Source organism: Fukomys damarensis, unplaced genomic scaffold, assembly GCF_012274545.1.
Source record: "Fukomys damarensis isolate Sample0158 unplaced genomic scaffold, DMR_v1.0_HiC HiC_scaffold_38, whole genome shotgun sequence".
NCBI lineage: Eukaryota > Metazoa > Chordata > Mammalia > Rodentia > Bathyergidae > Fukomys > Fukomys damarensis.
Window position 1 is genome coordinate 67,535,707 of NW_022900950.1, and position 12,390 is coordinate 67,548,096.

Sequence of the window (12,390 nt, forward strand, 5' to 3'; positions counted from 1 at the left end):
GGTGAGGATATGGAGCAACTGCAACCCTCATCGGTCACAGGCAGGAATGTAAAATAGTTGCATCCATCAGCTCTCGTGTCACAGAGGCGCAATACCCAACACTCACAAGTTGAGAAGAGGTTTAATTCAGCTCACAGTTTGAGGGGATTCAGTCCATGGGTGGTTAGCTCCGAGGTAGGAACATCATGGCGTAAGAGCATGGCGAAGCAAAGAATGCCTTGCCCATGGGGTGGCTGGGAAGTAGAGCAGGGGAACAGAGCCAGAGCGGAAGAGGCCAGGAAAAAGAGACAGACCCAAGGTCAGGCTTCCACAACATATCCCAAAGTGTGCTTAATACTCTCCTAGACCAATTGAGCTGACACAGTTAAGCTTGCCACAATAGAACAGCTACTTTGGGAAAAGTTCTGGTAATTTCTTGTAAACCAAACATCATCTTACCCAACAATTCCATTTCTATGTCAGCGAGTCCCTGATTTAACGAATATTTGAATTGCAAACTTTCACCGATGTACTGCGTAAGACTCACTTTGTTGGCTCTGAATGAATTTGGCTTACAAATAATTCTTCTGGAAGAGAATTTGTCCGTAAGTCAGGGACTCACTGTATTTGCCCAAGAAAAATGAAACCATCTCTGTAAGAAGAGTTCATTGAGTACAGCAATGTTAATTGCAGCTTTATTCACAATCAGCCAAAAATTAGAAATGGCCCAGAAGTCTATCATGAGGAAAAGGAATAACTAAGACAGGGAACTCAGTGGAATGCTACTCAGCAACAGGTACTCCAGCAGCGTGGTGAGTCTCAACAGCACTTCGCTAACTGAGTGAAGCATTACACGGATACATACTGTACAGTTCCAACTATGCAGAGTTCTGAAACACAAAAAGCTAAATGATGAGAAAAGAGAACAGTGTTTGTATCTGGAGGGAAGCAGGAGTGGGATGACTGGGAGTGGCAGGAGGAAACCCAGTGACAGCCATTTACTAAGTGGCATCTTACTAAGGCTTGAAAGCACAGACACACGGGTGCGTATGCTTCCCCAAAACCTCATCAAACACTTAAAACCCGGGACTTTTACTGGGTGCAAATTTTATCTCAGAAAGAAAGAAGTATAAGCTTTGATATAATATTCTGCCATCCTTATTGGGCCAGGGATTTAGCTCAGCGGTTCTTCTGCCTGCCTCACAAGCACAAGGTCCTGAGTTAGATCCCTGGTACCAAACCAAAAAAAAAAAAAAAAATTCTGCCATCCTTATCAGTAAAAATACCAATGTCTTCCTCCCCTCCTCACAGATGCAAGCCCTTCTGTAAATATTTAGATTCTATGTCTGAGACTGATAGGCGCTAAAGTTAAATTCATTTTCCATTTGGCCACGAAGATAGTTTAATTTCTTCTATAAAACAGGTATTATTATGAGGACTGGGCTAAAACAACAAAGACACAAGCTCCCTGCTCTTCTAGAGTTTATGTTCTCTCATCAGAGACAAACAGAAAAAAATGAGAAGAAAATTCCAGACTTGAGAGCGCCATGAAAGAACTGAAGAGGGTGGCACAGAGGGGAGCTGGAGGAGGCTTTTGAAAGGGCTCAGGGGAAACTGGAGACATGCATAGCTAAATGACTATACACATCGAAGCCATCCTCTTAAGTGAAATAAACAGGACACACACATGTAAATACCAGATAGTTCTCTGGTGTGAGAAACTGAAAGTGTAAATAAGGATCAAAATGTATAATAGATAATGTGAAATAGATAGAAAAGGGCTAAAGGGGAAGGGGAAGTGGGAAGGGTAGGGGAAAGGAAAAAATATGAGAAAATGAAAAACAGAGACAAAGTCTTTGTAAATAGGCAGGGGTGGAGGGGTTGAAGGGAGGGCAGGGGAATGGAAAAAATATAAGAACCAAGATACATCATGTAAAGGTACAAATTCCCAATGATGAATGACATCATATTATATATCTAAAATGTACCAATAAACTTAATTAATTAAAAAAAAAGGTTCATGGAAGACCTCCTGAGGGTATGATGTTAACCTCAGTTGTCAACTTGACTGAATGAGGAGAAGTTTGGAGAGGTGAGGGTGTAACATCATCAGTGGATTAACTCACTGTTGGTTGACAGCCAAATGAGCTATGAAAGGGTTGGAGGAAGTAGGTCACTAAGAGTGTGCTTTTAAAGGTGCATCTTTTAGGGGCTTTTACTGCTCTCTCTCTGCTTACTAGCTGCCCTGAGGTAAGTAGCTTTTCTTAGCCACACCCTTTCCGCCATGATGTTTCTGCCTCACCACAGGCCTAAAGGCAGTGGATCGAGATCACCATAACTGAGACCTCTGAAACCATGAGCCAAAATAAATCTTTCCTCCTTTAAATTGATTTTCCTCAGATATTTGTCACAGCAACAAAAAGCTGACCAATACAGCCAGGGTCTTGAAGGGCAATGAAATAGCAGAGTGACCTAGCATCTAAGGAAGTTCTAAAATGCATGCTCTTGGGGCTGGGGATTTGGCTCAGTGGTGCCACCACCTGCCTCACAAGTGCAAGGTCCTGAGTTCAATCCCCGGCACCAACTAAACAAAAATTAAAATGCATGCTCTCAGATTTGATAATTACTGTCCCTAGCTACTGAATTACTCCCACAAAGCCAATGAGGATGCTAAAGAAAGCTAATTGGCAACTTACTTTGCCAGAGAAAAAAATGAAAAGAAAATTATGACAAGATACCCAAGAAGTCCTTTCCCGCCAGGAGCCGGCCATATGTAGCCCATCATGTGGAAGCCGAAAGGGTGAAGTGTCAGAAATGGGATCCCATTGTCAAAAGGCACTTTTCTTATTAGTTGTTAATATGCTCTTATGTGACAAGGAACAGCCACTTTCATTTATGAGATTAAGGAACAAAGGTGTGAGTTGAAATAAAGTTAAAAGGTCTTTCTTTAAAGGTCATTTTACCTGAAATTCCTTAAGTGACAGTAAAAATTACACGAAAGAGATGGATGGCATTTCCTCTAGAAGCAGCTGGATTTGGGTTTAAATCTCAGCAATCGAGTACAGATCCAAATGAGGCCTTGAGCCGGCAACTTAGCTCAGTGGTTCCGCCTCCTCCCTTGCAAGCTCAAGGACCTGAGTTCAATCCCCGGTACCACCAAAAAAAAAAGAGGCCATGAAAGTCACCAGAAACAAAAGAGAATTAAATTTCTCCAAGTAAGGTAGCTGATGCAGGTCTGACTCCCTGGGAAGTGGATAGGCAAAGTTAGAAGAAAGCCCTCAGCTCACCAACGATACCTCGCTCAGGTGAAGAGGAATTGCCCATGGAACTGCCACAGATAGTGGTACTACATCTTTGCAGACCCTTAAAGAATGGTACACGGGCTTGGGGACAAACACCCATAGACCTTGCTGTGTATTTGAAAGGGAAATCTTACTTGCATTGGTGAATGTCATGTTAGACAAATTAGTTAACCTCTCTAGCCTTCAGCTTTGACATCTGTAAAGTAGGAATTTATTAAACTTTATTTCATATAATAGGGTTAAATCTTAAAATCTTAAATGTGAGAGTTAAACCTTAAGAATCTTTAGTGCCTGGTACATAGTAAGTGCTCAATTATTAAGGATCATTGTTAATTCTGTGTTCTGTTCCTTGGGTTAAATTAGAATTATATGATTTAAGTTGAAGACTACATTCATGTGATTGTTATCAAGTGTCCAGCATATTGTTTGTTCCAAGTTTTTTAATAATTATTATTGAGTTAAATCACAATGATGCCCAAGTTTGCATATCTGCAACAGAAATGTGTGTAGACATTTGCTCATTTTGTTTAAAAATCATTGCCAGGATCAGTAGCTGTTGGGCACCTATCTGCTCCTCAATTGTTTTAAAGCACAATGGTCATCATCAGAACTGTGTACTCTCTGATTACCTTGGTTGAAATACCATCCAGCCATCCACAGTGTAATCAGGAATATGGGATAAAACTCCACACAGTTTTGTCTACAGGGGAAAAAAACAAAAAAAAGACATGTTTAATTTATGAGAAACTACACATGAACACAATGGTTTTTACCTGGAGGTATACATCCAGCATGTGACATAAAAAAGTGTGCAATGTAAAAAAAGATCTTTCCATCACAATGAGCCTCAAACATTGGTGAAACCTCAGAGCAGGGCCGAGAAGAATCATCCCACACATGCATTACAATCAATGGAAATGAGTCACGGCTATTTTCTAAAAGACGGGTCTCCTATACCTAAAGATCATTCTGTGTCTTATCTAGATAACACAGGAGGTGACTTAACTCATATTAAACGGACTTCTTCTCAAAAATTCCCTTATATCCTTCCACTTGAGTGACTCAGAACATTGAAAGATGGTCTTTAAATAATTCCCCTAAAACTTTCTGATGGAAATGAATGAACACATTTCATTCCCACTTGATAGACGAAGATACTAAGGCCTGGAGCCCAGGCTGACTGATGCCTTTCAGAGAATCAAAAGTACTTGGATGGGGCCGGGGATTTAGCTCAGTGGTTCCACCTCCTGCCTCATAAGCACAAGGACCCAAGTTCAATCCCCAGAACCAAAAGGAAAAAAAAAAAAAAAGTACATGGTTGTCATCTCCAGGTTCAACAACCCTGCCCTAGCATCCAGTCAAATTGCCCCTATTCACAGAGGACTTGGGTGGAAACCCTGACATTACTTGGAGCAAAAGGGAATAATTTTCTAGGAACTCTAATTAATTCCTATGCACCCACAAGAGAGGAAAAAAGATGAAATTATATTCACCCTTTTTCCTGAACTATACCCCCAAGCCAGCTTGGTTAGGTTGGCCTAGTTCTTTAGCAACCAGAAAGAACTTCACCGCATTGGTCATGAGGTCTGGATAGATGCTGGTAGGAGAGTCACATCCACAGGGCTGTAAGGACTTCACATCCTTCTTAGGTAAGCTGGAAAGCTTGGCTACTCAAGTCTAGGAGGCAATTGACCCAGGGGTTGGTGATGAAGACCTAGGTCTTTTAGTTTAGGTCAGCATGAATGATTTTTTTTTCTTAATAAAAAAGAAAACACAATTACAAAGCACAGCTCTTTCCTCATTTTCCACTGTTGCACAGGAAATTGTGGCCAGGTCAGCTCAACCTCTTTCGCACATGCCTCAACTACATGCAACAGAGCTCCCCAGGTCACTCTGCTGTCCCTTAATGATCAGTAAGAAAAGGGCACAATTAGCAAACTCAGCACTCGCTCGTTCAAAGGTCATGGCCAATGTCGAGTCCTGACACACAGTCGGCAAAGCAACACTAAGGTTCCCCCGAGAGATCTGGGCAGGAGAGAGATCATCAGCTCCCAGGAAACTCAGAAATGGATAATGTGAAGGCTAAAACACTTTCTTCTGCCTTTTCTTACCAGTGTCTTTAAGTCCCACAAAGTCCCAAATGACCCAAGGAAGGTCCCATCTAGAACCTAACACAGATATTCTCACAAACCAGAGCCACCAATCTAATCTCTAGCACAGCGATGTAGCCAAGATTGCTCTTTCGGTAGCACCCATCCTTGGCCTGATTTTGTTTCCAGGAGCTGTCTTTTTTCTCAACATCTTCTTAGCTTTATAAGAGGCTACAATAAGTTAAGTGGAAAGATACCTTATAAATTTGTATACTCAGAACAACTGTAGCTATATAAAAAATAAACAATTGCCCAATATTTTCTTTTCCTTGGCTACATCCATAGCACTATTTTGCATGAAACAAAAGAGGAATAAACCCTCACTATGGGGTCTATCTAGATAGGTGGAGCTTCGGGGAGGTGATCAGATTACTGGATTGTGATACTTGTCAATGGGTTTGTCCACTGATGAGCTTACAGATAAAAGTGTTGGAGGTAAGGACTGGTTGGAGGAAGCGGTCACTGGGGGCATGGCCTGGAGGGCCCGTCTTCTTCCCTCCTCCCTTGACCTCTCTGTTTCCTGCCTGCCAGCCCCTGAGTAATTCCTCCCTTCCGTGGCCCTCTGCCGTGCTGCCTTGTGTTAGAGCCAGCCAACTATGGACTGGAACCTCTACGAACTGGGAGCTAAATAAACCTCTCCTCCTTTAAGTTGTGGGTGCTGGTTGTGTCTCACTGACGAGAAAGTATCTAAGACACCCAGGCTGGGCAATGTAGCAACTTAGCAAGACTCTGTCTCAAAATTTCAAAATTTAAAAAAAAATTTTTTAAGGGGTTACTGCTATAACTCAGTACAAAAACCCTGGGTTCAACCCTAAGTATTACAAAGAGAGAGAATCACAAATGCACAGAGCGGGCGGATGGAGAGGGAGAAGAGTAAAGTGCTAATCTCTCTACACTCAGTGGAATTTCATAGGATCCTCTGGGGGCCTTAACAACTGCTCCATCATTTTTTAGGTTTTAATTATTCCAAATGTAAGGATTCACTTTCCCCCAACATTTTTTAATTCAAATCGGCTGTGATGACATTTTTGAGCATCTTCAAAAGCACCCCATTCTACGTGTTCATATGGGAAGGGGAACGAGGGAGCAAGGAAGTTGTGCGGGGGGAAGAGAAGGGAAATGGAAAGAAAACTTTCGTGAATGAAGAAGGAAAGAAGAGTTGAAGGGAGGGGAGAGGAATGCCAAAGAAAGAAGAAGTAAGATATATACAGGAACAAAGTCCCTATGATGAATGTGATCACTGTATGTGACGATTATGAATTAATAAAAAAGAAGGGTTCCAAAACCTAAAACAAAGGACCCCATTTTATACTCCTTAAAGATGTTCTTTACAGTGAACTAGGGCCTCCATGGCATTGGGGGGCAGGGGTAAGATTACAGATGAGCTCCTGGCCAGGTCCAAACCGTGCCAGAGCTGGAGGGCCTGTGACCTCTTTGGCCTTCTGTCCACATTGGCTGACATGCAGATTGCTTTCGTGTCCCTTATCTGAAAGAAGAAGCCCTTTGGGAAAACTCCAGACCCGAGCGGCGCCAGGCCTCAGAGGACAAGAGAGGCAGAACTGAGGAGCCTCGGCCTGCAGCCCCCTGCCCCAGACCCGGGGTACTGCGGGCCGTGGTTTAGCCATGCAAGACACTCTAGAACCCGGGACCGAGGCAGCACACAGATGACCCTGAACCGATCGGGGTCACGGCACCCCCCCAAACTGCTTGCAGCCTGGCTGTGTCCCCAGAAGACCCCTGCACCCAGAGAGCTTGGGGAGGAGGTGCTGAGACACCGGATGATCAGAGGGCAGTTAGCAGCCAGTGCCTCTGAGGCCCGGATGCACCCATGACTCCATTTGCTCTCACAAGTGGGCAAAGCCTGGAAAACTGGGGCAGGTCAGCCCCATATCTCCTCACCTTCCTCTCCCAAGAAATGGGCCCCTCTGCCCCTTCCCTAAAGCGTTGCACACGCCCTGACCTTCTGCCCAGCTGTGCTTATTGTACTTTCCTTGTGGACCTGCCCTAGGCCTTGGTCCCTCTGAAATGTGACTTTGTCCATTTCTTACTATCAACCTTCAGAGGTGGCAAAGACGCCTCTTCCTGCTGGCTGAGGTCCTGCTGCTTGCCGATGGTCCTCTGGGCTGCCCATTGGTGAGAGAGCCCGGGGTCTCATTACTGGCTCAACCTGGCCTCTTCCACCATGGATTCTCCCCGTTCTATCCATGGGGATGCCTGCTTGTGACAGAGGAGAAACCCTTGCAGGCCCCTCCATGACGAAGCACAGTGTGACTCACAATAACTGATCTCAGTGAGCTGTCAGCATACAGAAATAACGCAAGGGGACCAAACCGAACCATCCCTGGACAAACCTGTCCACAGCTAATTACGTCACCGACATGAAACCAACAGGGAAATAATGTATGGCCGCCTTCTAATCATGAAGGCAGATAGACTTCACTCTTTTAGTGCAAGGCTCCTGCAGAAAATCTCCCACACAGATAGCAGCAGCTGGCAGGAACCATGTGCCACCTGCCCTCGTGTGGGAACAGAGGGTACAGCTGCTGTGACCGCTGATAGACTGTCCCCTCCCCTGCATGCGCTCACTGCGGGAAAATGGGCCATGTCTATTCCTCCCCTGCTCACAACAATCCCAAGCTCCTTTGGCATTTTCTCTCCATAGAAAGCCTGGGGTAAGCTCCTTCTTCGTCAGCTGATGTCGCCATGGCCTCCAAGGTTGTTCTGGAAGGACAGCAAGGGGGGCAGTGTCCCGGTTTGCGAGGGACTGAGCAGGTTTCCTGAGCAAAAGTCTTTAAATTTTAAATGAAGACGATTCCAGGTAAGTTGTCCTAGTTTGTCTGGGATGAGGAGGTTTTTAGGGACAGGGATATTTAAGTACTAAGACTGGAAAGGTCTCAGAAAAAGCAAAAAGAGTTGGTGACCCTGCAGGAGAGTCTGGGTGACACCCTGGCACCAAGCAGTAGAGCAGTTGCTGGTTCCCCTCCCTGCCCAATCCTGGGCCAGCCTGGGCCTCAGGACAGGTGGTCGTGCTGACTCCCTGGGGCCTACAGCTGAGAGCAGTGAGGGTGTCCCCAATTGAGGGCTATTTAGAACTTGCCTCAGTCCTTAAGTAGACTACAAAGTTTATATCCTATGGGAAGAAAAAAACAGGATCAAACTGTGGCTTCGCAGTTCCTAAAATGCTCGTCTCCAAACATCTCCCACTGAATAGGCTACACAGTTACACAGCCTCATAACAACGCACACATGTCCTACTGGGCCACGGTGTCGAGCTGACAGAGCCTGCATTTCCCCACCTCCTCAGACATGGGTGGATCTACTTCTGCCCAACAGAAAGTGAAGGAAAACAGCTAAACACGGAGGCAACACTCCTGTAATGCTAGAACTCTGGGAGGCTGAGGCAGGAGGATCACATATTCTAGTTCACCCTGGACAACTTAGTGACTTGGTAAGACCATGTCTCAAAGTAGAAAACAAAAAGGCTGGGGCCATAGCTCAGCGCAAAGGCCCTGGGCTCAATTCTCTTGTGCCACCAAAACAGAAAGGGGAATGGAAGGAAACTAAATATTACTTCTGAGCCAAAGAGTTAAGTGGCTATTGTGTCAAATTCCCTTTCTGCACCCCCTGGCTGAATGGAGAAGACTCTGATGAACAGGAGCAGAGCTAGAAGACAGAACGACCCGGGTGTCTGTGCTTTGCGGAAGGTCACCCCCCAGGGACTCCCGTACAAGAGCAAGAGACAAAGCTTCCACTGTATCGACCACTGGGAATTTGGGACATGGCCTGGGAAAGAATATTGCATACATTATAAAACATATACCATAAAAATTAAAGGATGTGATTTTTAAGAATAAATGAACACTGATGCCTCTCCAAGTCAGTGGGTTACGGGGTAGCCCTTTGGTGTCAGCCTTAAATATTACTGGCTACTTCTTCTAGTTGGTAGATGTCCAGTGAACACAACATGATTTCTAGTTCCACACAGCATGAAACTTGGCAACAACCTCATCCAGAAAATCTGGAAAACTGTTCCTTCTTCAAGGGGAAAAGCTGACCAGCCCTAGAACATTCCTAATACCAGGCTCATAGTACAGAGTCATCTTAAAAATAAGAATAGAACTTGCAAGTGGAAGGCCCTGAGTTTGATCCCTGGTAAAAAAAAAAAAAAAAGACTAGATCAGGCTGTTGTTTTAAAAGGAGGTTTCTAGGGAAGTGTTCTTTCAAGTTTTTTGTTGTTGTTGTTTTTGCTTTCTGGAATTAGGGATCAGAGTCAGGACCCTGCACTTGCAAGGCAGGCACAGTGCCTCTGAGCTAAATCCCCAGCCCTCAAGTTTCTTTCATTTCTTCTCTGTCCCTTTTCCTTTCTCCCCCTCCTTTTTTTTTTTTTTTTTTTTTTGCTATGAGGATCAAACTCGGGTCCTTGTGCTTCCAAGGAGGGTGGCGGCACCACTGAGCTAAATCCCCAGCCCTTTCTCCTCTTCTTTTGCTGGCCTGTCCTGAAGCAGCTGTTGCACAGGCCAGCAGCTGCCAGCACCATTTCTAGATGACTCAGCTCAGTCTGCGGACCATGGTCCCCAGGATGTCCTTCGGGTTATGACCCCAGGGAGGTCACAGCAACAGGTTGAAGTGCTCAGAAAAGGGCTGAGGATGAGACAGAGGCCACTAAAGTCCGTCTTTCTACAAGGACCCACACCTGTCTAACTGTCCCTCGTGAGATACCTCCTGTGTGGGGACACAGCGGGGAGGTGGCCACCCGTGACAGGAGGCTGTGAGTCTCACCACTGCCCTGCAGCAGAGTGGCTGGAGACCAGGACAGACACATGACGGGTGAGACTTGCAGGCCACGAGCCCCAGCTGCTCTCACCCCTACCACCCGGAGAGTTGGCAGCAGGTGAGAGGCCCAGACAGGCGCTTGTGGAGGGCGCTGAAGCTGGAAGAACCCGCTGTTCAAAGGCACTTTTCCCCGGTGGGGACCCCCTTTCTATAGCTCAGCACATGAGAGTATGGAGTTCTTTCAGCTAAGGTCTAGGACGGTCAACTCATATCATAAGAAGAATAACAATGACTCTCTCTCTCTCTCTCTCTCTCTCTGTCTCAGTCTCTAACTTTTTTACACATACTACAAAAGCTAATGACCTATGCTGCTATGATTCTAAAGTTGCAGAAAACTTAAACAAAACAACAACAACAAAAATCTCACTAACTCTGTGGATTTTCCTTTTCTCCACAGTTTTTAGATAGGCATTAAGGCCACCATTTTTAACTTTTAAAATTTCTGCTATGATTCTAAAGTTGCAGAAAACTTAAACAAAACAACAACAACAAAAATCTCACTAACTGTGAATTTTCCTTTTCTCCACAGTTTTTAGATAGGCATTAAGGCCACCATTTTTAATTTCTAAAATTTCAGAATCAGAATTCAAACTATTGCAAGTTAATAAAATGGGGGGAAAAAAACACAAAACTGCAGAAGAGGACACAGGGGCTACTATCTCTAGAGTACCCTGGGCCGGGGATTTAGCTTAGTGGTGCTGCTGCCTGCAGGGTCCTGAATTCGATCCTCAGTACTGAAAAAAAAAAAATAGAGAACCCAGATACCTGATGATGGGGTTTCTTGTGCTTTGTGCCAGTTTGGTTTTTGAAAGGCTTTGAATTGCTCAGAATTAAGTAGACAGAGTGAACTCACAAGAACAACAGGGGAGGTGATCTTCTGTTTTACCCAGTGCTGATGAAACCGCTGTTGATATACTATGCATATTTCTAGGTTCCAGGTTTATAAATAATATTGAAATTTTTAGTCTAAAGGAAACAACCGAAATATCTAAAAATGGTTGGGGGAAAAGCTGAAGAATTAGTGCTACCCAGCCTCAAAATGGAGAAGATGAAAGGTGCTTAATAGTGGCCTGGAGCATGTGAGAGGAGTGAGGTTGGCAGCTAATCATCCCTTCCAGGGAAGAGAGAATCAGAGGAAATGTATTTAAATTGCAACAAGATCAATTTATTACTTGGATCTACTTTTAGGCTTTATGAAAGCCTTTAGTCTAAAGGAATCAAGGTGCCTGAATTAGACAAGAAGGAATTTTCCAAGTTTAGCCATACCATAAAGGAATGAAATGGTGAAATGAAAGTTGCTATTCTCACAGTGTTTTAAAATGCATCCTGGCAAAGGGGTGCAAAGCCCCAGCAGCGGCTGTCTCCGTGTGTTTGCGGAGCTCAAGAGACCAACTCAAGAAAGGAAGAGATCACCAAAGGGACTCTGGAAAGAACTGGCCGGTCGGGGGTCTTCGGCCTCATCCACCTCAGAGAAGGTCAAAACGGCCACCCTGGCAATGACTATAATCTGATTTGGCCAGATTTCTCCAAAACCTTCAAGTCTAAGGCAAGAACCTTGCTTATGCTGTAGGATATCCAAGAAACAGCACGTGATGGCTCAAAACCCACCCAGATATTTGAGGGATATTATTCTTTTCCAACCCCTCTCTGTTCTGCTGGTATTAACCAAACAAAGTAAAGGGAATTGTTTTTGTTTTAGTTTGTAGCCAAGGAACTGAGTTTGTATACTTACTTTATAAATAGCAACTTAAGAGAAATATTTGGAAACGGTACCCAGCTTTATTTCTAGGGCAAGAGGAGTCCAGATATAGCAGAGGCGGGAGAGAGCAATAACTTGAAAGAAAATCAAATTTGTGGAAACTGTGAGAACAAAAATAGAATCAAGAAGTGGCCTGGGGATTTAGCCTGCTGGAAGCCTAACTTCCCCAACCAGAAGTTCTCAGATCCTGAAAGACAAAGAGGGAAGATCTGAAATTTCCTCCTGTGATGATTTTTATAAATAGTGTGGTGTCTCCCGAAATTCACACACAGACCCATCACTGTCAAAATTTCAGCCTCTCTGCGTACCATTTACTAGTTTTGTGTAAATCAACTGTTTTTTTTAAGTGAAAATTAGTAAAAAAAAA

The 12,390-nt window shown here is 44.4% G+C and overlaps 1 protein-coding gene across 7 annotated transcripts in view; it reads right to left on the reverse strand.

The window, feature by feature from the left end:
• The window catches only part of Mgst2 (microsomal glutathione S-transferase 2), a 35,986-nt gene that overhangs the window by 5,395 nt on the left and 18,201 nt on the right, over nucleotides 1-12,390 (reverse strand). For 6 of the 7 annotated variants that reach the window (XR_004515699.1, XR_004515697.1, XR_004515698.1 and 3 more), the window contains exon 3: nucleotides 3,911-3,981. The exons of the other annotated variant lie outside the window; for it this stretch is intronic. Coding sequence is in view for 3 of the 6 variants with exons in the window: in XM_033759941.1 (XP_033615832.1) it covers nucleotides 3,911-3,981 (71 nt within the window). In the remaining 3 variants the exon portion in view is untranslated. The remainder of the gene's footprint in view (nucleotides 1-3,910; nucleotides 3,982-12,390) is intronic. 7 annotated transcript variants of the gene reach the window in all.